Source organism: Morone saxatilis, unplaced genomic scaffold, assembly GCF_004916995.1.
Source record: "Morone saxatilis isolate NCDOM2014 unplaced genomic scaffold, NCSU_SB_2.0 Contig23, whole genome shotgun sequence".
NCBI lineage: Eukaryota > Metazoa > Chordata > Actinopteri > Moronidae > Morone > Morone saxatilis.
The window spans coordinates 4,608,186-4,633,138 of NW_023339796.1; the positions used below are offsets into that span (position 1 = coordinate 4,608,186).

General features: G+C 39.6%; 2 protein-coding genes across 6 annotated transcripts in view; one reads left to right on the forward strand and one right to left on the reverse strand.

The window, feature by feature from the left end:
• Positions 1 to 2,967, forward strand: part of si:ch211-155e24.3 (uncharacterized protein LOC100150696 homolog) — a 4,338-nt gene extending 1,371 nt beyond the window's left edge. The window contains exon 4 of the mRNA XM_035671330.1: positions 1,286 to 2,967. Coding sequence (XP_035527223.1) covers positions 1,286 to 2,223 — 938 coding nt within the window. The 3' untranslated portion in view covers positions 2,224 to 2,967. The remainder of the gene's footprint in view (positions 1 to 1,285) is intronic.
• A 595-nt stretch (positions 2,968 to 3,562) lies between these two features.
• Positions 3,563 to 24,953, reverse strand: part of tesk2 (testis associated actin remodelling kinase 2) — a 32,991-nt gene continuing 11,600 nt past the window's right edge. For 4 of the 5 annotated variants that reach the window (XM_035671327.1, XM_035671323.1, XM_035671324.1 and 1 more), the window contains 10 exons: positions 24,793 to 24,914; positions 22,101 to 22,149; positions 15,639 to 15,785; positions 14,122 to 14,204; positions 12,035 to 12,119; positions 11,717 to 11,800; positions 11,137 to 11,223; positions 9,665 to 9,803; positions 7,234 to 7,761; positions 3,563 to 6,468 (listed from right to left, as the gene is read on the reverse strand). In XM_035671327.1, coding sequence (XP_035527220.1) covers positions 6,167 to 6,468; positions 7,234 to 7,761; positions 9,665 to 9,803; positions 11,137 to 11,223; positions 11,717 to 11,800; positions 12,035 to 12,119; positions 14,122 to 14,204; positions 15,639 to 15,785; positions 22,101 to 22,149; positions 24,793 to 24,887 — 1,599 coding nt within the window. In that variant the 5' untranslated portion in view covers positions 24,888 to 24,914 and the 3' untranslated portion in view covers positions 3,563 to 6,166. The remainder of the gene's footprint in view (positions 6,469 to 7,233; positions 7,762 to 9,664; positions 9,804 to 11,136; positions 11,224 to 11,716; positions 11,801 to 12,034; positions 12,120 to 14,121; positions 14,205 to 15,638; positions 15,786 to 22,100; positions 22,150 to 24,792; positions 24,915 to 24,953) is intronic. The other variant, XM_035671326.1, reaches the window with a different exon arrangement.

Below are 24,953 nucleotides of genomic sequence, written 5' to 3' on the forward strand. Positions count from 1 at the left end.
CACACACAAACACACAGAAACTTCCTTTGCTCATCACATGATCAGAAATACGTGCGTAATAGAGAGTGTGTAGAGACTATGTGACAGAAATACCCGCATTTAAATGTGCTCATCAAGTAAGTGATGTAAGTGTTATGTTTATCTTATGGAATGCTATTTAAGTCAATACATATATGAGGCAATAAGTATATTAATAAATATATAGATGAGTCAATATAGTTCAATAGATAAGTAGGTACATAGGTTTTTATTAGCCTCTGAGACCAAATGGAGGCCCAGTTTAACTACAGAACCGAGGTGGTTTTCCTGTTGGGTTTGGTTCCTGTCACACATCCTGCCTCAGCTCTCTGTGATTTATGGAGTTTCCTAATTCACACAAAGCTTTAACTTGTTGCTTTAGTAAGTTTCTAACTGTAGCTGCTGTTCGTTAGTGTTACAAGGACAGGCTTTCTCATAACTCTCCCTTATCAGTTAGTTCCTGTGGGCCTCCAATTAACTGCTCTAGGGGAGCAGCACCAGGTGCAGGCTAATCTGTAGCTTCATTTTCTACACGTGGATAGTAAATTCTCTGGACACTCTACCAGAGTACGAATCAACTTAAAGAACTATTCAAGGAGAACGTCGTAACTCATAGGTTATACGTCGAATAACATGTTGCACAAAAGCATGTAAGGATAAAAAGGATACATAGTTTAAGGCACTATGATATAAGGTACTTTTTATAAGGCAGTCTAATAATGTTCCATTACACTAGTTAGCTCAGTTACATCCTTTTTTAAATAAATAACTATTTATTTGTTTCTTTATTGAACTATACTGACTCATTTATATTTACATTTCAGGATTTATTTCATAGGAATATTTAGTCTGATTTTTCCATAATTTGGGCTTGTTGGAACCACTGGAGTCAAACTGTTCACAGGTCTTTCATTTGCTTAGAGTCATCCCAGGTTCTGGTCCAGTTGCTCCTGGTTGCATTTGGTTTTTGGATTTCTGTAAGATTATTTAAAAAAAAATCTGAATCCAGTATTAAATCTGCTCATTGAATGTGAATCCTTTCCAATCCCTTATTGATTATTTAGGGGGAAATCTGAGAAATAATTGAATGTTTAAGAACTACAACTCAAATAATGACATTCAAAGAACCACAAATTTAAATTAGTATCTGAATGATTCGTCAATTGCTCTTTGGTGATTTAAAAGAGGTGATTTTAAACATTTATTAGACTTGGAGCTTGAAAACCTCTACTTTAAGATAATGTTTTGGTTCCTGTGCTTCCTTTAGTCTCTGAGCAGCAGCCATGTTTCGAAGCCTCACAACCCGCCCGGACCGACTCGGCTGAGAACCCAGCCGACCCCGGATCTCTGGCCTCCCCGGCAGACGGGTACAGCGCTTTCCTGGACCAGCAGCTGCCAAACAGAAGCCAAATTGAGGCCGAGCTCATAGTGAAACACGAGCGAGAGGAAGAGCCCGACGAGAACGCAGCTCCTCTGGATTCAGCCCACAAGTTTGTGACAGAGGACGGCGACGGCCAGCTGTGGTCGTCCAATCTGTGCGGAGCCGCTGTTGACCCGGGCTTCTCGTACGCCGGGCAGCAGTTTGAGCCAGTTCCCCCGATGCTCCCGTCTCAAAGTGGACTTCATTTGGAAGACATGGTGCCCCAAATCCACTCAGTGGGGAAGTCACATTCAGTCACAGTGAGCGCAGCACGGGTGAAAAGACGAGCCAGAGCGTTTGGATGTAAGAGACCACAACCAGACGAAGGACACAACGCTTTATCTCAGCTCAACACCATGGATCAGTGTTTGATTCCTCAGCAGCCACAGCATCAATACAGAGACGCCGCGCCTCACACGAGGAACCCGAACGAGGATTCTGGGCCTCCAAACTTGGCGGACACCAATTTCTGCGGGCGCAGCGGCTTCGGCCTGGCGAGGAGGATGAGGGCGCCCTGGAGGTCCGGCATCGGCGAGAAGAGGTTCAGCTGCACGTACTGCAACAAGAGCTTCATGAGGTTCAGTCAGCTCAAAGAGCACATGAGGAGCCACACCGGGGAGAAACCGTTCAGCTGCCTGCAGTGCGGCAGGAGCTTCACCAAACAGTGCAACCTCATCCGACACGCGGTGGTCCACAGCGGGGAGAAACCCTACGAGTGCTCGCTGTGCGGGAAGTGCTTCACCCAGCGCTCCAGCCTGAAGTCCCATCAGAAAACGGCGCACTGAGTTTTATACACCTGATTCCAGTGTTTGCTAACTTTAAGAAACATCAAGTGTTTGTTTTCATTGTTTTTAATAGAAAATAATATGTGATATAATGTTGTTATAATGAAACAGGCGAGTCTGGAATCATAATATAATAATTTAGCTTTAAGTTTAGCTACAAATCATGTATACTTCACTTTTTTTACCTAGTATTTTTCCTACCGCTCTAGGCAGCCACTAGTTTCCATTCATTCCCATACAGTATTAAACAGTTGGTGGACTCTTGAAGTGTCCACTGTGTAACTGCACAACAATAACTTTACACAACAATGTGTATACAGAGTTTTAGTGATGGCTGCTTGAAACTGGAGGAAAAACACATTCAAATTTGTGGAGACAGTAGATTTTTTTTATATCTTATCTGTAGGAAACAGATCAAAACATGCAAAACCACTGGCGTGTCCCTGACTGCTGTAGGCGAGTTATACAAACAATGAAGAGTCAACATCTCTAATATTTTTATTTAAAAAAAAATATCTTGTGTAGAAATATCTTTGGAACAAAACCAACTGTCGTATTGTTATATTGTGAGAGTGTTTGTTTTACACGTTGTGTTGTTGTGGCCTACGATGATGCACATTACTAGACGCAGACAGAAGTATGATTGATGCACAAATTAAAAATATCAGAGGTAAAGACGAAGAGAATTTTTTGGTTTTTTTACGTGTGAACAAAAGGTTGTCAACTCTAAAGATGCTAAAGGTGAACTAGACAAGACCAAGTATTTTCATAAGTATTATTGGAGTCATTTTTATGCCGTTGTTAGACAGCCGACAGAGGACACAACGCTGACCATGCAATGCAATATGTAGTAATGTATTCTATTTCTCTAACGATATCAAATCTCTTAGCAGTCTTGTGAAACTTGATAGGTCAGAGTCTGCATTTAAACGATGTTTTATTTCCTTATAATATTACATCACTGCTAAATTTTTTTTTGTATTAGCAAATACAAGTTAAGTCACAAAAATAATATTTGTATCACCAATAACAGGCAGAAGAGTCTTAAAAGATTTTGGAAAATACTTAAAATTGCAGTTAAGTTTTATCCAAACTTCCTCCTGGGGTTTTTTAAAGATTGTTATTGTTTGATCTTTCAGGAAAACGGATGCTAAAAAGCAGTAAAGCAGTCAAACATGTCTTATTGCGACCAACCTGTAGAAAGAAAAGAGACTCTACTGTAACACTCAACTGTCCACATGACAAGTTTTCACATTTTTTCCAAAAAATGTGACTTTTTAAGTCGAGTCTGCGAGAGAATGAGAGTCAAACACAAAGAAAACTCAGGGGAGCTTTGTTATTCGATCAGCAACAACATCTCAGTCTGTATTCATCAGGGCAGGTAGCACAAACATTTTACACAAATATACAAATGTAAGACATTAAAAATGTTTTCCCATAAATATCAAATTAGATCCTTTATACTGTAAAACACTGTCATAAAAGTTACATTGGTTGCATAGACAAGTAGTGAAAAGAAGTTCAGAGGAGATCACTGTATATATCGCTGTACAAGTGCATTTTAGTTCCTATTGAAGTGATCGGACTGAGAACATCACAATGAAGTACTGGAGCAGAGAAACAAATATAAATCTGATCTTATAACAGTCATTCAGACTAACACTGAAAACGATTTGGATGTGAAACAAACCTTCCCAATGAGACTCAATAATACCCACATCTATGAAGTGTGCTAATAAAAGTAGAAAATGTCATGAGACCTTTAGTTTGATGAGACAAATTGAACCAAATGTTAGTGGCAGCCGCATGAGGGAGCGTGTCCGAGACATTCAGCCTCAGATTGGAAATCTCAATTCACAGGAAGTGTGCTCCAATTAAAAACAGCATACTTTGAATTTAAAGCATAATCTGACCACTTGAACTTAAGTTGTACCATCTTTTAAAGAAAACTGAAGGAACAATTTACTCCAAAGTCCAAGTACATTTACTAAATAATAATTTGTAATAGAAAAAGTATTTTTTAGATATTTTGATGGTTTTTTTTCCAAACATCAGGCACATCCGAATGGAAAAAAAACTGAAAGACCTCAAATCAAAAGGTTGTTCGTCCAACCGAAGCTGTGTCTGAGTCCTTCCATTAACTGAAGTCTCTTTTGCGTTTTAACTTAAGTTCCTCAGTTTATTTCTCCTTTAAGACGCTAGGATGGAGGGTCTGAAATGGAATTAAGTTTAGTTTTTGTCTGAGTATGTTTTACCTTTTTTTAAATTTTACATAAAACATTGCTAAACTTCCTCTTCCCCTTATGGGACAGTACAAAATGAGGGTAGCAGACAGCATGCACGGCACTGCGTAGTCACACCAGGAAAGCCTCTCCTCATCTCAGCGCCAGCATCATACTGAAACAATGAGCTCATAGCAACTTTCTGGAAGAAAATCTCTACGTTTCATAACACTGTTTCAGGACATACTGGATGTGCAGTATTTTGACAGTGAATTATCTTTTGTTGTATATAGTTCATGTATAATTTACATTACAGCTCATCAAGACTGATTTTCAATCTTCAGGGATCCCGTTGTTTGTATTTATTTCAGTTTTGACTTTAAAGCGACAGAACAAGCAGAACAGCACAAGTTTCATTTCTGCAGTGAGTTGCTTTAATGTAGGGCTGCACAGTTAATCAAAATAGTATCACAACTACAATATGGCAAGTGCAATAATCAGATCGCAGAAGCTGCAATCTTTTGGTAAAGGTAAAATGTGTCAAGACAGCATTTTAATGAAGTACTGTAGTGCTGCAGAGATTCCCCGGCCTATAAATCTCCTCCAGATATAAGAAAACGTACAGAAAACATAAGAAAATGTTCGTTTGGTTCAGACCCCGACAAATGTCATCATGACTTTAGGTGTGTGCACTTAACGGGAGCAAAATCAACAAAATGACTCGACTATTTTCAAGTAAACTCCTACATCTGAGATTTGAAGGTTGGCTTTCGAGCAGCAACGTTTAAATGCAAAAAAAAGGTCCTTTTTCACAACATGTCTGCCTACAGTCTGTGTTCTGGACAACACTGCCTATGAATGCTCTGCTTTGACTGTTGAGTGGTGGCTATATTATGAAGTAGCTACCAAACTGCTGTGCTATTACTTAGATTGAATATAAAAGAGAAAGACCGTGAACTACAACCATCTCCTCTCTATAATTCACTATTGCTGTTGCCAGGCAGAGTTTCCCTGTGAATTAGTTGGAGTTGTTGGTGTGAAATATTTTACCACTGCAGTCTGGTTCAGGCACTCCGTTATAAATCAGTCAATTCTCATCTGAATATCAGTGTCTGGATCAGAAAAATATGGGATTTTTTTGTGATTTAGTATAAACATTTTTCTAACAAAGAACACAGGGAAAAGTATCAAAACACAAGCTGATTTTTAAACACTCACACATACACAACACAACGGATCGTCAATACTCCTCGTCTAATATGAGAAACCTTTAAAAGGGAAAAAATAATCTACATCATCTTACAATATTAAATATAAACAACCTTTTCAAAAAAATAATCTCTATGCAGAGTGTCCATTGTGTTGATAAAAGCTTTTTTTGTGTGTGCTAAATGGAGACTTGTCCTGTCACACCTGGGTGATAATATTTTTGAAAGACAGTTATTTCTTAACATGGGGTGTGCTTGATTTATTAATCAACATGTGATACATTCACCTGAAAGATAAAAATCAAGTGATTTTTCTTTTCTTTTTCTTTTTTTTTTTTTTTTTTTTTATGTTTTATTCTTTCAAAATTGTTTGAAATGTGTCCAGTCTGTCAGTCTACTTTTAAAAACGAGTTCCCGGCCGCCTCCATGTGCACAATCCAGGGGTAACAGACCCCTTTTACTGTCCAAATCCACAATCCTCCATGTTTGTGTGTGTGTGGATTTACATGTGTGTTACATGGGGCAGGTGTCTGTCCCTCTCTGTCGTTCAGCCTCCTCCTCCAGGCTGCTGGAGCAGTCCATGGCCTCTCCACTGTCTCTCTCGCTGCTGGGGACCATCGGAGACCAGCTCTCCCCAAACTCATCCTCCTCGTTGCCCTCCTTCCTCCCGTCTACCTCTCCATCCTCCTCCCCTCCTCTCTGCCTGCAGTAAGGTGGGATCTCAACCAAGACGAATTTCTTCGCCCAGCCGCCCAGCGCTGCCTTCTGCCGGACGTCATTTCCCATCAGGCCTGCGTCAGACCTAGAGTTAGCTGCTGAGAGAAAAAGAGGAAAGACGTTCAGGAACCATTATCTAATTTGGTACAATCCCTCATTAGCAACGATAGAGGAACTAATAAAAGGGGATGACGAGATTGTTATATGAGTATAAGGACACACAATAAACTCTTGTTTGTTTATTTTCCCTACATAAATCATCATCATTCAACTTTGTTCCAATCCATATATTTCCCCATGTCATCTGTGCCCCACCTGCAGTGGCTCTACGCGCCACCAGAGGGGCTCGTCCCACAGTTTGAGCACCACTGATCTAACCTCTGCCAAAGTATAAACTCACATATTTTGGTTAATATAAAAAACTAAAACAAACTAGGTAATAAAGCAAAAAAAGTAAAGTATTGTTTGATTTTAGAGATTAAATTCCTGAGCTGATACAATAAGGAAATGCAAAAATGGATGTTTGATGGTATAAGGATGTGGGTTGGAGATTTACCAAACCAGAACCAGGGTGTGGTGAGGTGGTAGTGTCAACAGTGAACAATAAACAATCCAAAACACATTATCATCACCCCTGGCATGAACTGCCAACTTTCACCTTAAGTGAAAGAAGTCTTTGTGTGGGGCAGCTGTTATGAGGACCAACTATTATCCAATGAGTACTGAGGTTTTCTGGTCACATTAAAACAGTTGATCAGATTATTAACAGTATATATCTAAAAAATGTAAGAATTTTATTGTCTCAACATCATAACTGACTCTGTGGGACATTACTGAAAGGACATCGCCTGCAGACAACTCACCTGGCAGCGTTGTGGAGAGCTGGCTGGAGTTACAGGTAACAGAACCGTTATTGGAGCTAATAGCAGCAGCGAGGTTGAAGATCTCGGAGCGGGGCAGTTGGGGGGACACCGGTAAGGAGTGACACTGTCTTCCTGGCAGCTGTTGCCAGTAGTAAGCCTCCTGTAGGGGTCCTCCAGGTCCCTGAGCGGACGGCTGGTTACTGAACGCACTCCCTGGAGGCGAGTGGAGGTCAAACATCAGCGAGAAGACGGACTTGCTGGGCACATCGTAAAACTTGATTTTGCCCCCGCACAGGTCCTCTCGGGCGGTGAACGGGTTGACCTTGCGGACTTTAGAGGCTCGCTGAGCGATGGGGGGGTTATAGTAAGGGTCCTGGACGTTGACTTTTCTTCCTGGTTTGCAGGAGAAGATGTCCGACTGGCTGCGGCTGAGCCAGATGTTTCGACGGGGGCGGGGTGATTTCGGAGGGATTTTATCATCCTGGAAGCCGAGAGGGTTCAGTCGCTTGAAGCCCTGGATCTTCTCACCTTGAACAAAGACACAGGTTTGCTTTAATGACATTTTGTATAAAATTTACAAAATTTTAAAGTTTACCATCAAGAGGTGTATCTTCCACTTTTTGGGGAAATTGTCATATTGTTATATGTTGTTAATAGTACTCTGATGGTAAAATAGAGAATCTCATGTAACCACTAGGTGGCAATACAGGCTAAACCCTGCACAGACAACTTAATCTTGAGTTCACTGAATGGTATCCCTGTTCTTCAAATATTTCCATTTGAAGAACAGGGATGAGATTTGTTTTACAGAAACGTCCTCTGTGGTTGGATCTTAATATTCTCATAAACTTTAATTAGTAGAGCAGGAAAAACTACTAGGATGAAAGGAATCATTTGAAGGTGACAGAAACAGGGCTAAAAAAAATAAAAAAGATGTCTCACTTTGCAGCAATTGATCAAGAGATGGTTCAAATGATCACATAAACATTTCTATTCCCGAGTTCGCAAAGATCTGTGATGATGCATATAAACACATGAGAAACACATCTGATTGTATCCTCCCAAATCTCAAGAGGGCCAGGACTCCCTTGAAAAAGAGATTTTTAATCTCAATGGGACCTTTCCTGGTTAAATAAAGGTTTAATAAAAAAAAAAAAGAGGGGAGGATAAAATAAGATATATCGTTGCACTTCTGAGGGATCATGCGTCTCATTTATGCCAGGAAATATCTGAAAGAATTACTCACGTCGCTCATGAGGACCAAAAAAAGCAACTCCACAAAAATATTTGGCTAAAAAGTTGTTACGCAACAGAAATATTTCCTACTATGAGGATGATCCTGGTTTTGTGGAAATGCTGATGTTATCAGGTAAACAGAGAGAGGGAGCTGAAGAAGTTAATAGCGTACTGTTACAGTAGATGAGGAGTGAGAACCGTCAGATCCAGGCCATGTTTTCCACACAATAATAGCTACATAAGAGATATATCTCATGTCAACAGGATCAGAGTGTTTTATAAATCTTGTTTCATCTAGATTAACAACCCAACACCAGATGTAAGAAGCCGAGCCAGTCACCAGTATAAATCACTCCTGCATCCTGTGACGTCGTATGTTCGTGCTCACCTTCTTCGTGAACTGTAGTCCTGAGGAAGAGGAATCGTTTGGCTTGTCTAAACAAAACGTTTACTGCCTCCTCCTGACTCTGTGATGGTCAGACATGCAGGCGGCTGTATGCTGGACTAAATTAGAAGTGAAACCTGGGCCTGCATAGATCAAGTATCTCAAAATAGGAATGTTGATCTCAGACCAGTTTTCCTCCTCAGTCACAGAGTTTATATTATCAGCGACCAAGTACTCTGTGGTCCGGTTCTTTGAAGTGTGATACGGATACTCAGACAAAAGTTAGAACATATTTGACTTTGACCTCGATTAGCTTACTGGGCTGCACAGAACAGGGGATACAGATAGTATTATTATATTACTCTCCTGACAAACACATTGTGCGACAGGAAGTGAAGTAAAACTCTAGCTTGAACAAAACCTGACTGTATGTTTGGGCGAGGACAAAGTAAACAGTATTCTTGTAACTGACTGGACAAACATAGACATAACAGTGTAACCTTTAAGAGGAACTGGTGTTAGGAGAGGAGGGAAGTTTCTGTGAGGCTCCACACTGACTCGACTGGATTGTACAAGAGTACAAACAGAGCCTGTATGCAGTGTTAAAGAGGGGGTGAAACGCCGGAGAGGCAAGATGAAGGACATAAAATAGGTGTCGGTTGCCTTGCTTGGATTGGTTTTAATTCCAACCACCTTCTTTTACACGAAGTTGCAGGCATCTTCATGTAAACAAAAGGAGGTGACTTTTATTGACTGTAAAGCTAAAGCTGAAGTGATCACGGCATCACAGATTCTGTGCAGCGCTCTTACCTTTGGGTATGCTCTTCTTGTCATTGTCCCCACTGAGTGGTACACACTCGTGCTGCATCTCTTCAACTTTAAGGCGTGCGAGAATCTCCTCGAGGTTCCTGACGATGTCTGGGAAGGATGGACGGAGTTTAGGGTCCATCTGAAGGGAGAATAAAAATGGGAGATATGGAGAAAAGGGAAAAGGGAAACATACACCAACTGGATTAGTTTCCATTTTAAGGTACTACATGTACAATTTAAACATTAAAATATTATTGCCTCTGCAAGCATTTACACTGTGTTTTACAAGTTGGTTTTCTTATATTGTTTTATGGTACAAAGGGGGATTGCTTTATGGCCTTTAATGGCACTTTATTTTCAAACGTGCAGTTTCTTAGCGGAAAGTGGTAAAAAAGAAAAGCCTGTGGAAAAAAAATCCCCCTAACATGTTTGAATGAAGAAGAAGAAAAGGTCCTCTCTGCAAAAGCAATAACAACTGAAGCTGCCGTGTCAGTTCCATTTTCAGATGTTTATAGAAATATATTATTTGGGTATTCTTTCCTAGAACTGTTATTTGTGTTGTTAAAGATGTCACATAAAGCATCGTTATTGAAAATATTTAAACGTGAGGAACTATTTGGGGCTGAAGTTGAAGATGAAGGAAGGGGGAAGCAAATTGTGAGGAATAAAGAGGGGTAGAGAGACTTTGTGGAATGGGAAAAAAGGTGTATGACAGAGAGACTGAGACTGGGAGAGAAAAACAACATGTACAGGAAGTACAAGAGGCTTGAAATAAGATGGTTGAACAAAACCGTAAAACCACCTATTAAGAAAATGAAATGACACTAGAGTGCTCTGGGAAAAGACCTGGATGGGGGATAAAGGGGACGAGGATGATAAAAGCGAGACAACAGACAAGGATGAGAAGGGATACAGGATCAGTCAGCAGGGTGCTCCAAATGCCCATGTGGTTTCAAATTATGTCAGAGAAATAAAAAAAAAACACAATTCCAGTCCAGTGATTATGATATGATGTGAGCAAAACTAAACTGGCAAAATCTCATAAAAATTTTTATATTTGATATGTTTTGAATTACTAAATATTCCTCCTCATTCTAACAGTTTCTAAATGTAACAACAAATCCAAGTTCGAATATTGAGAAAAGCTGAACTGATCCAGCTTTTAGTGAACAGAAGACCCCCTGGACAGTAATCTGATTATTCAGATAATCAGATTACCCCTCAATTTCTGAACCAGGGAATAATAGTTACTTAGGAAATTAAAGATAAAACTGTGGAAACAACCAACACAAGCCATTTGGGAACGTTTAACATGACAAACTATGACCACAGTGCACTAAATTTAGCAGATACTGACTGCTGCTGTTTGCTTTCCAGCTCTATCAAAAGTGGACAGGGATCATTACAAGCCTGTGATATCTTTATTGATGGAGACTGCACACTGACTGGACAGTGTAGTGTGGTGGACTCACGTTGCAGCAGTTGAAAGCCAGCTGGAGGAAGTCAGGCGGACAGTCTCCAACCATGTGCTGGAACGTGTGATAGTCAAGGCCGAAGTTCTGGTCAGGAGGAGGAGAGAAGACAGAGTGACAAAGAGATTTGGATGCATGAAAGTTAAACAGGAAATTCGTATTTACTCTCCTAAAAGTGGGATAAAGACAAAGACAGACAGCTTCATCAGATGTTTGTCATAATGTACTCTTCTGCCAAAAACCAGCTTCATGTCACACTAATCCCTCTGACACAGTCCTGCTGAATGCTAAGTTTGCAAGCAAGTTTGGCTCCATCAGTCCAAGGCAACGTTAAATGGCACAGGCTGTGCGATAGAAAAAAAGGTTTCTAAAGGTAAATCTTTTAGTGAGACCTAGAGAGAATATTTTTAGAATTAAATTTAAGACCAACCCACCCCCTCCTGCATAAACAGCTGAATCCATCTCTGTCTGTGTTTAAGACAAACAACACTTAATTTGGTTTACTTAAAATAAACCTTTTAAGTTCTTTCTTTGCATATTTAGAGGGTGGAAAATAGGAGAGAAGCAGATGAGCAATCACCTCTGTGCGGGGAAGGAAGTCAGGGTCAGCCTGGACCCTTGCAATGATCTCACACAGGATTATACCATAGGAGAATACGTCGGCCTGAAAACAGACAGACACACATGTTTATTTTTTGGTTCAAAAATGATGAACTGCCTGGTTTATTGTACAGTAAAACACTTACAACGCTTGTGTGTTTTGCAAATGTTTTGCTTTAATCTTTATCGTATTTTTTTGCTGCTTTTATGAACAATTTTCTCTCAAGATGTTTGTAAATTTAATAAACACCTATCTTACGTAGTCTTATTTTAGTTTATTTGTAGTTGCTGACTTCACCTTCTCATTGTAGAGTTCATCCCTCAGCACCTCTGGAGCCATCCAGAAAGGAGAACCGACGACTGAAAGCTTCTCTCGTTCAGCACTAAACACACAGTAACAAACACACAAGGTTTGACAAAGGTTATGCACAACATGTTAATGTATCTAGTTGATTATAATGAGGAAGTCATCTGTGACAGATAATTCAAGAACCTTCGGAGGCGTTTAAGGTGACTCCTGAACTGTGTGTTCCTGGTTGAATAATGTAATAAAATCATACAGGACTCAATGTCAATCTGTTTATAAATGTATCAAGCTGATGAAAAGTTGGTTTTAATTACACAATCTTCCCCTGACCCAGTGCACCACCAGCAAGAAAAGCCCAACCTGACCATAGTCCTGTTGTGTTTAAATAAAGACAGGAGAACAGCAGGAGTTTTACCTGCCTGCTATTGCATTTATGTTGAGGTATTAGCAGTAAGTTTAAGTGCATTTGTGGGAGTGATACAGAACATCAGTGCAAACATGCAAATATGAAAAGCCCACTCGACTCTGGCTTTTTCACTCAAGATTACCCAACTGCTCTGTGTGTAGTGTACTCTCTACTTAACACATAATTGCAGTTTTAAAATTGTACCACACCGTGAATGATTGCCGTCTTACCTTACAATCAGTTATAAAGATTTCAGACTGCCCGTATAATGAAACTTGCTCTCTAATCCTTTAAATTCAGCAGCTTTTGCTCTGTTTGGATTTAGTTCGGGTGAAGTCGGGCCGCACCTTCTCGCTGAGTAAAAAATTATAGGTGTGGCGACATTCTGTGCATTATTCATGCATGTTTACATACCCACATACACGTGCATAGATATACAAGATTGGAGACATTCCCCTCCTTTATCAAGCTATTACAGCATTAAAAAACCAGCCCTGTGCTGATAGTGTCCTCCTGTTATCAGAACACTATAGTTTAGAATGTGAACTATACAGCCTGCTGTTAATAAATAACCCTGCACCTGGTATGAAGAGAAGCAACACACTTTAGTGAGCTGGAAATAGCTGTTACAAGAAAAACATAAGTGTAGTGGAGAGCAGACACGGACAAAATGATGATCACATGCTGGAATAAACATTTTCTAACCTGACATTTTCTCTTATTATGGTTATTTAAAATAAGTTGCACCAGTCTTGACAGGTTTTAAAAGTGTCGATGGAGCTACCGCGTAGCTTTCAGAGACAAGTATTTTTGTTTTGGGGCTACAAAAATGACCACAGGGTTTTGCTAAATGAGCCTGATAAAGCTTTAAAGCTGCAATAATCAATGTTTGGCCACTAGGGGGCAGATAAAACTTCAAAACAAGCTAACAAGTACACAGCTAGTTGTTATTGCAAACATTCAAAAATAACTGGGGCTTTCAACTGTTAAAGGCTCAACTTTGTTCACCAGCTAGTGTACAGAAAGGTTGATGAGAACAGCTGAGACTCAACCACAGAGTACTCGTACCTTATCGCTTTATCATTACTATTGATAAAACACATGAATTCATGCTGAAGCTAGCCACGTTACATCTGGTTCCCAGGGCGTTAGAAAGGATATTCATTAAAGGTAGCTAGTTAACATTACCCTAATAACATTAAGTTAACCACTGACTTAATGGGTAGAAAACATTAACATTAAAATTTAAATTGGTGGATGCCTCATTAGGTATGACCAGTGCTATTGAGACAGGGTTAACCCTAACCCTCTTTCTATATAGGTCTAGGTATAACGTCCAGCTGCAGTTTCCAGACCGTTTGTTTTCCTCCAGGGCGAACTCGATGCTGACTTTGGGGCTAACCCCAGTCAGTGTTTCTCATCTGTAACCTACACTGTACATTTACTGCCACTAGACAGCTCCACTGCTAACCTTTTCCTATGCTCCGCTTGCATTCACCTTCACTTTCTGCCATTCGATCTCTTACCTCAACCACACGCCTACTTCACACACACACACAAACACACACACTCTTTCTTTTTTCACCAAAGTCTTGGTCGTTCATTTATGACTAATAAAGATCTAGGCCTGGGTATATTTATGGAGAGGAGTAGTCATTGAAGAACTTCTTACGCATTGGTGGGGATTTTTTCTGCCAGGCCAAAGTCTCCCACCACTGCTGAGTAGCTGTTCTCGTCACATTTGATCAGGCAGTTCTGTAAAAACACATAAAAACATTATCATAATTATCACACATGTTTAGTTGAGGAAGTTGTGACACTGACGCTGAGAGATTTAAAAAAAACATTTTGCGGTATGGCTGTACTTCCACATCCTGACTGAAGTCAAGCTTTCAATATTATTCTACTGTAAATTCTCTGTACTGAAAATGAGAACTAACAGGACATTTAATTATGCACTGCTATGAGGTTGGGACTCTTCCTCTTCACTCTAAAAGGAACTATGTGTAAACCTACTACCATTTGTTAGAATGGTCATTAAAATTACCCAAGCAGTTCTATAATTATACTGTACAAAATGTGTGCTGCTGACATCATTTGCACAACCCTGTGTAACCCGACATTTAGCAGTGACAGATACTGAGTTGTGCTGAACGTTAATGTTCTATATACTCACAATTTATTTATACCTATTCTACTTAGCATACCTGATACATGAATCCAGTGCACAAGACTATCACTACGCTTCCTTCAGTAGCATGCTGTACTGTGCTGCTTTAGTGTACATTAATGTACAGTACATATTCAGTGTGTTAAGTACCTTTAATGGTAAGTCTTACACTGCCACCTTGCCCTTTAGTTCGTGTAACATTTGGCACTACTTAGTAAAATGTACTGTATGTTCAGCTTAAATGTCATTGCCTTATTCCTAGTCATTTCTTGTACTTGAATTTATAACCTATTATCACCTACTCCTTCATAATGGAAGGGTATATCGACAAGTATATAGGGATAGTGCTTAGAATAAGTATATTACATTACTTAATATATATGTCACTTTTTCCAGTTCCATGACTGACTTAAGTGTCATAAGCAAATTGACTTAATTTGAGGAACTAAAATCTGCAGGGCTTCAACTTCACTTAAATTTCTCTGTGCACTTTTTTCAAGTTATTCTACAACTATGAGCTTGGACAGGCAATGAATATGAGTTTATAGCAGAGTGCATACTGTCCCTGTTCCCTGCCAGTTCCATGCCAACATGGCTCTGGGTCAAGTTGGAAAACTAGAAGCTGCCTGGTACAGATTATCACATTTGACTGTGACACTGTGTTCTTTACAGAGAGGTTAATAGGCCCAGGAGTAAAAGGGAGGATAAGTGTGTCCAGATATATAACAATATGTTTAACATTTGTCATGAACACTTAACACAAGTCTTATGTACAGAAGCCTGGGACCAAACACTGATATTGCTGTCAAAACCAGCTAATATTTTAACATACACGCTATAGTACAGTACAAAAGACCTAGGCCATGTGAAACTGCTGGACAACAGAAACACACAAATTAAAAACAAATACAATTCTACAGGAAATGTTACTTTGCTGTACTGAGAACACAAGAGGGCCTGCAGTTTTATTTTTAGCTGTAGTTTCTCCTCTTAACAACCAATTAGCCTGTCTAGCTAACCTTGGAGGTGAGGTCCCGGTGGAATATGCCTTTGGAGTGCAAGTAGGCCAGACCACTGGCGATCTCACAGGCCAGTTTCACCCTTGTGGGCCAGCTCAGGTGTTTGTTGCTGTCCAGGAGCTGCTCTAGGTTTCCACCATTGATGTACTGAAGAAAGACAAAGAGAAAGACAGAAATAAAAGAGTGGTTAAATATCAACAAAACACTGACAGATCATATGGACTGAAGAAATTAAAAGGACATTATTTGTCAAACAATAACTGACATTAAATGTTCTTCATCAAGGCCCAGCAATTACATTGTTATGCTCTGAATAGAAAAAAGGTTTTGTTTGGCTGTATATGGTCATTGTATGAGTGAGCTGGGAAGATGTCAAACAACTTTTCACAGGAATCAAATGTGAGATGCCTTAACTCAGTTAGTGTGAATACTCTTATCATAGCTACGAAACACTTTCTGTTGCTAGTGACGGAAACAACAGATTGGTTAGCTGGTTTTAAAATTTACTGGTGTTTATTGGTGTGCTTACTTACTTACTGACTGACTTGCTATGTCTTTAACACTAAAACTACATAAAGGTAACAACTAAATTACAGAAACTAGCTGCCTATCCAGCTGGCTCACAGAGTGGATGACTGATTGGTTGGTTGTTTGGGTTACAGACGGCCAGCCTGGGGGCTGGCTGGTGTATCGACCAACTGGCTGAATAAAATCAGGCTGGCAGCCTGTTCAAATGGCTGATAGAACTGCTAGTTTCCTACATGCATGAATGTGGACCGTCTGACCATCGTGCAAGCTGACGGGTGGGCAGCCAAGAGGACAAATCAGCTCAGTGGGTTTAAAAGTATCCAGGGTCTCTCACTCTGTCTGTCAGCTTTGATCTAGAAGAACCTGCCTGACCTTGCTGCTTGCATGAAACACAGAGACGCACTAATCCCATGTCACATATCACGAGCAACGCTGGTTAACTAGATAAGAGCTGAGATGGGATAAAGAGATGGTCTGGTTTAGCTGTGGTTACTGGTATGGCTGACAGGCACCGAATTAGGACATAGGGAACTGCTGGTGAGGGGAGGGGCTCTCGACTTCTTTGCACGATTAAATAAACCGGGTTTCTGGAGGGAGTAAATCTAATTTTCTTATCTTATTTTAGCATAATTTTACAATAAATGTAAAACTGAATGTATGTCTTGATGCCTTCCTACAACTGTTGGTCTCCTGAACTGTGCGTGACTTTTCCAGCTGAATGCATATCCATATCCCTAGTCACTACATCTCTCTTGACCACCTAAATTTTAAGTCCTGTGATGGTTCAGGACAATAGAACCACAAGATACTAATACTTATAATACTGTGGACTGGGTTTTGCAATCAGTAGCATCTAAAAGACGGCATCCTTCTACAATTGTATGTATAAGAAATAGAAAATAAACGTGTATAACTGGCTTTGTGTTAATTGTGACAGTTTACTCAAAAGTCGATGCAGGTATATCACATAATGTTTTTTGAGGGACCTATACTAGCTAGTTTGTTACAGCTACAGTAAATATCTCTATGATAACAAATCCTATTAAAAAAATATGTCAGTGGTATACAGCAATAAACCAGAATATCGCCTGATGAAGATCAGGAATATAGTATAGTGAAACATACATTAAAAATATCACACCAGACATGAATGATCTTCAAATCCATGTCTTTTTTTTACTTTTAGATACTAATCACCAGTCAAGACAAAATTGTCTAGTAGAGCTCGGGAGGTACTGGCACAATGATTCATTGCTATTACTTTGGATTGGATAGTCTTTATTGTCCCAGAGGGGGCAATTTCAAATGCCAAAAAGGTCTAAGGACCCACAAAATACATGATAAAGCCATGCTTTAACGCCCACCACCAAAAGGTTGAGGTCCCTGCAGTCCTATACCATCAAATGTTCTAACACACTCATACACCCCAATTCAAGAAGTCAGAGGATTACAGTATTTGTCCAACAAATTCCTCAGTAGCCGCAGAGCTCAACATCTGTTGTCTGCCTGGTTGAGGTCTGGGGGGGCAAGGGATAAAACAGGGAAAACTCCACTGGAGACAAGTAAAACTCAGACTAATCCAACTTCCTTCCTTTATCATCTCATTTAACATCTAGACAGCTCCCCATGTTATTCTCATGCTCACATAATATGCAGCAAATGCAAAGTGCGTCTGGTATAAAATGTAAATAACATGGTTTAGCGGAAGAGTGCACCTGCTGTATCAACTAAAATAAAAAAATGGATGTAAAGTCGCATTCAAAAAAGCCTCTTATTCACACATGGTATTTCCCCTGGAATCTGCTTTATCCTATTTGTCCAGTTACTGATATACCACAGTAATTACATGACACAGCGCTTGTTTGAGCCATATGTGTGCCTCGCCATGATCATGTATACTGTAGAGTGCTAAGGAAATGAGAAACATACGGCTACAACTGTTGTGGAAATTGCTATGTTTTTCTGGTTAAAAAGCCTGGAAAGACTCAAACAAAAGAATCCTTGTTTGCTGCTTGGAGCAGCTTCAAACAGCAGTATAATCCTGCCATGGGTCATGACTTACCAACAGCCCGGATTATGATTGCAGAAGCATTTCCTATAAGGTGCATTAGGAGACTGAACAAGGCTTGGTGCTGTATATCGAAGGTTCCCAAAAATAGGTGCCGCAAAATTGATCACCTTGTTTCACCGTTTCAATTAACATATCAAAATCACTGTATTAAAAACAGGTTGTTATGTCACAGCTAATGACATGGCAACTCTGAGTTGACAGCTGTCTTTGGACCTGTTTACACCTGACATTAACCTACATCTAGGGTGATCGATCACGACTGGACAGGTGTACAGTGCAGGTCTGAATGCACCTAAGACACATTGAGGACACATTGAGATCCAATGGCTCAGTCAGACCACATTCAATGGTGGTCTGGACTGCATATGACCACATTCTTTTAGCAGTGTGTACATGAATGTGTTCTGGGCCACCCTGAAGGACCGCCTACTCAACTGATGTCCTGTAAGTACACACGCAACACGTGGTCTGATTTCCATTTGTTTCACTGTAATGCAAATTACGTGTTTGGGCTCTCTCACCTGCCAAGATAAGCAGCATATGTTTGTGAACAGTGAACACAGTCTCTGCTTTGAATTATTTTACCATTAACAACTGGTAACTGCAATATCCCAAGACTCCCTTAAAAAAACTGCGTAATTTTGAGAGTTGATGAGTGAGAAGAAACGTACTAATCATTTGTGCCGTCTTGTTAATTCAGCTTTAAATTCAAAACATTAAGATGCTTCTTTCCTCGTAGATTACATCAGTTTGTCGTGGCATTGCTGTCACAGCTATAGCTACTCCGTGTCTAAAGTGCCAGCATTCAGCAGCTAGGTGTTTCTTGGATTTCACAATTTACACAGAATTTATGAAAGAACATGTTTTATTGATGGTAAATGTCAAATTATACAAATACAGTAAATGGTAACAAATATAGGCTACTTTGTTGTCTGTGTCACACAATTGTTGAGTGTTGAGTTAAGAGAAACTTTATAAACTTTTTAAACGCTGTCTATATCAAATTCTTAATTATTAGGGTGTTCTTGTAAAGTCAGCAAATGTTATATATTAAGTTATTTCTTTTCTTTGTGTAAGAAACATTATGTCAATTTGTCAAGTACTGTTGGGCCGCCACTTAAATCATACCAATGTATTTGGTCTTCGCAAGCAGAAATGATGTGAGTGTTTATTTGCAGATAGAGCGGGGAAGACTGGTACGATCACAAGTGGTCACTCGAGATGCATCTGGAGATGTGTGAACTGACGTACTAGAGCTGTCCACTTGTGATCGGATCACCCAAGATGCCTGTTAATGCCAGGTCTAAACAGGGCCACAGTAACACAACACAGTTTTCGGCTCAGGAGTTTTTCAGGAAGTCAGTAGTCAGAAAAATGGATTATCAGAGCACGCGATATAAAAATATGACACGGTAAAGAGAACTCAAAGAGAAGCTGATGCATCTCAACCTACAACACAGGCCTGACAGGACTGAATCTGAGCCTACCAACAAAACGAAAGTCAGACCCAATGCTATTAACAGCTAGCGGCTTAATGGACAGGTTTTGACTGGCTGGTGTAAGATAGTTATCTATCAGTGTCCAGTGCGCGTTCACTAAGGCGCATTAACAACATCATATGTGTGAGATGGCTTGTTCATCCCTTGTACCGATAAGTATCTGTTTACATATTTATGCATGTTATATTGGGGGTTGCATGGCTTGAAGGGGTGCCAAGTCTAAACAAGTTTGTGAGCCACTGCTTTAGTTTATTCTGTACATCTTCCAGTCTTCAAAGGCTGAATCTCATACTACAACACACGACTATATTTTACATGTCAAATATGTCCGTTCTCTAAACAATAAGTGTAAAAGTGTTTTGTTCAGCTCTGTGAGAATGCACAACAAGCTTTAAGGAACATTTAGGACATTAATTTAGGCTCAGAAATACTTTTTACAAACCCCCAGAATCAGACTCATCTACTCAGTGTTTAGGAGCAAAGTACTTGAAGCAGTTTTTGCCTTTTTTGTGTTTATTTCGCAGTGTTTTGTGGGTTTGCATGTGTCTGTGCGTGAGAGACAGTGAGTTTCTTGAGGTAGCTTGGGGCCATGGAGTAACTTAATTCTCCATTTCCTCTAAACACGGCCTCATAGTGGGGGTCAGGTAACAAAACAGCAGGAGCCTGCTACCAGGGTTAGAGCATTCAGTTTGGTCCTGACAGGATCTGTTTACCCTGCAGCAGGTATACAAGACCTACCGCAGTGTGCGCGCAAGTATATTCATGAGTCTTACAATGCATGGATTCGCTTAGCGACTACAGTATAGTAAGAAGCGCGCGTGTGTGTGTAAATTTAGATGTGTTCTCTTACGCAGTTCCAGAAAGCTGGTGTTTGTCTTTGTTTGTCAAGGCTACAATAAGCACATTCACTGTGCAATGCAATGTAATCAAGTACATGTGTGCGCCTGGAAGCTTCTTTAACAGTGTATGCTTTCTTCAGAGTCGGATGAATCCTGTGTTTTGTACTATTTGTCCACGTTTACATATATTTGCCCATTGAATGTGTATTTAATTACAAATAGATGCAGATGTTAAGCGACTATTGCGCAACTGTTGAAGTGTATGTGTGTGAATGTATGGACATGTACATGTGTGCATTTGCCATGAATGTGTGTTTTTGTGCAGTTTGTGAACACGATGACCAAAAGACATCAAACTAAAACACTGATGTTACCATCCTTGAATAAGTAGAATTTGTGCATCAACAACAAGGGAACATAGCAAGAAATCAGAGCTTCAACTAGCGATTATTCGAATTATATCTGCCACTTATTTTTTTAATTCATCTTTTAGTCCATAAAGCGTGAGAAAGAAAATAATAAATAAAAGACCCATTACAATTTTCCAAAGTCCAAGCTGACATCTTCCTACTGCTTTTTTTGTCTGACTAACAGTCTAAAACTCAAAGAAATATAGGTTTACCATTATTCAAGACATTTACCATTAACCTATCAATTAATCGCTATAACAAAAATTCTTCTTTATTTCAGTAAAATCCTCTAGAATCCATCATTTACCAATGTTTCTAATGTCCTGAAAATTAAATGATACCCTGCAAATGGTTCTTAGTGTAGACCGAAGAATACTTACAGAAGAATATTTTTTGTGTTTTTCAGAAAAGTGTGTAATTGTAGAAAGAGATATTAACGGCAACAGAAAGCCCATATTAATTAGGTTTCAGGTTATATTTACCCTTTGTAACTCTTATTTCTCTACCAATAAGAGAATTAGCCCTGATCTTCTGTACAAATAGCTTTGTAATTAACTAGCCACATTTATCACCTGCTTATCAACCATTTTCTGTGAATAATAAATGATTAACACAAAGTTATCTGTTCCTTTCTTCATCTCTCCCCCTCTCCCTATCTCACACACAAACAGATGAACATACACTGGTTAAATATAGGCTTTATGCACCCCAGAAAATATTACTCACTGTAACCCTAATGGTGTATGCTCTGACATTAAGCATCTCTGGAGGATTTCATTAGCTGTCTGTATCAAATTCTCCCTCCCTCTTTCTTAATCTCAAACACACACACACACACACACAAACACACAGCCTAAGTGTTATGTACACGTAAGAACATTCAGTTCTCTTGGTTTTCCACAATTACAGACTAGTGTGCTTCTATGTTGTGTTTATGGATGACGTGATGTTCACCTGTAGGAAAGAGTAGGAACATACTGTATACAAACACGTGCACAACAAGTGCTAGAACACAGGCTCACCAGTGCATTACATGTCATTGGTAGATCTCACATATGATTGGCTTGTGCACAAGCTATAATGTGAAATGGTGCGTTTGTGTGCATTCTCCTAACCTCTGTCAGTGCGTGAAGCTGGCCCTCATGGACACACACTCCCTTGAACCTGTAAAATCACAAAAGACAAGCAAGATTAAGTTCTCATAATGTCATGTTTTAACAAGGACATTTGTTAGAATGTTATTGGAATCAGGGATGTCAGTTTTGGTTAATTGATAGTTGCTTTCGAAACCCCGACACCCATTAACCTGTAATTAATCTGCAAATTTTCAAGAACAAAACAAAGGCTGACACATGCCTTAACCTCCAGTTTAAAAAAAATCCAGTGCATACAGCTTTTAGTTTCTCTTAGCTGAAGGACTTGCTCTACAGGGTCATATAAATTATAATAATAATATCAATATCAACTAACAAAACACTTGGATGACCCCTTCCTCTATTGTGAGTACAGAGAAAGCAGGAAGAATTGTTAAGAAAAGATTAAGATTCCAGCAGGCAAGACCAGACAAGTGATTACTGCGAAACCGTCTGCTAACAGGAGGATAATAACAGCTCAGTTGCTTCACCTGCATTCCATCCATTTCATCCTCTACCTATCAATTTCTACGTTCTTAATACACAGAAACAGATTCTTCCACACTGCTCCTCCTTCACTTGTGTGTGTTTCCATCTCAAAGTGTTAATTGTTTTAGCAATAGCAATTGAGAAAAACTTTTTTATTTTGAAAACAATGGATTTTTTAACATTTTGATGGGTTTTTAAGAATCCCAAGAGCCCAAGAGGTTGGAAAATATCCTTAACCCAGGAGGGGCCAGGCACCCCTTCAACTAAAGTGAAACAATGTGTGTGTGCAGAACAACACATGAACCAACTTTGTTCAGGAGCAGCGTTAAAAGCCTCATAATTCTGAAGGCAATGAAAAGGTCAACTTTGTGGGTCCTTGTTGGATTTTAGAGAACAATGACCCCCTCAGTGTCTGCTTGTTAACACACAGACACACTCTCACAATCCACTAGGCATGCTCAACAAAGATGGCATTGTAAAAGATACCGTGCATGTGTGTGTATGTACAAGTACGCACACAGAAATTTATGCATGTATGTGCATGTTCATGAACACACTCTCCCACTCAGGAGCCCAGAGCAGAATGTGAACTTGACTGTGTTTACAACAAAAAATGAACAATAATACCACTTTTGGACATCGCTGTGTAAATTAAATTGCATGGATTTGAATTCTCGTTGCTATAAAGTTTTATATTTCTCTACCAGCTTTTCCTTCTCCTGACATAAAATGCAAAGCAAGACGAGTTTATTTGTACAGCATCTTTTAGATACAAAGGCAGTTCAAAGTGCTTTATAGGAGGTGAAGAAGTGCATTAGTACAAGATTTTAAAACACAACAGAAAATTGAAAATAAAATCAATAAATATATAAAATTAGTGCAATGACACGTGGCAGTGATACATTGCCCTAAATTTAATAAAGGACAGAAAGAAAATAATCAATTAAAGCCACAGGAGAACAAATTTATTCTATAAATAACTAGCAGCCAGTTCTCAGTTCTTGATAAAAATCTGGTGGCGGTGAGTTGAAGGTGATCAAGTTGTCAAATGGTCTGTTTGGGAGAGAAGCTCAATTACTTACTGATGACAGTGATGACAAGCGCCATTTTGTTTATAACAGTCACAGCTCATGAAAAATAATAATAGATACACACTGTTGCATGTTCTACTGGTTGAGGTTTTGGCATATTTTGTTGAGCAGAGATTAGAAGGCTTGTGTTTTAGGTGTTGAGGCCAATCAGCTGTTTACAATCCATGAAGTCTCACGTCCTCGTTTTTTGTGCTCACAAAAACAGTTTATACTGTACAGCTCCTCTAAAAACAGTCGGCTGTTTATGGTTTGCTGTCTGTTAAGTCAAAGTGACATAGAGGGAAACACAAAATGTTGCTTCAGGAGCACAGAGTCATGTGTTAGGGGTTCACACACTGTCATGCCCTGCACCATTTTGTCTGACCAATCATTGACCGGAATCTCTAAAATATTAACCTGATTGTTCATAGCAATGTCCTGTTCCCTTGTGACAGAAAGGGTCCTCCTCGCTTTTCGCCTCTAGGCAGCTGCTGCAGCTCTAACAGGAGCTGGCAGTTTAGTAAATCCATTGTTAATAGGCTCTGTGTTTGACACAGTTTCTAACCAACCTCAAAGGAAACAGGTCACAACCACAGACTCATGAGCAAGTGTGAGAAGAGAGATGTAGAGGCCGACAGCAACATGATATATATTTAATATCCAAAAGTTGCAGGTGAGAAGAAATGATTAATATAATGTGTAATTTTTTTGTGTGGAAATAATGAGGATTTACTCTGTATTTATTATTAGCAGTTACTGAGTGACCTAAACTCTTAAGCCTCAAAATAAGCCTACTGTGAATTCTCAGCTGAATCTCTTAAAATGAACTGACACATAACAGGCCTTCTGGATTAGACCCTTAAACATGCTGAACGGAAATCACTACTAATAATCAGTTTCTTTACAAAGTAGCGGGGTGTTACGTTATGATTCAATAATCAACTAGAACAACATAGTCGAAAATAATCACAAAATTTGGCTTTAAAGTTGGTTTCTGAGTGTTCTTCCAGTTAAAAGATTAGATAGAATTATGAACGCAATGACACACAACGCCAGAAGAGCATTTTTAGTAACCCCAAGGATACAGTAAGTCAGTCCATTTTTCGGTTACCAACCTGAGTATGCTTGGATGGGAAAGCCGGTTCATCAGTTGGACCTCTCTCAACATGTTAGCTCTGTTGCTGCTGAGCTTGTTCATCTTCAGAGCCATAACTTGGTCTGAAGCTCGATGCCGTACCTGTAAAACAGTGAAGTGATGCCACATTTGAACATGTTG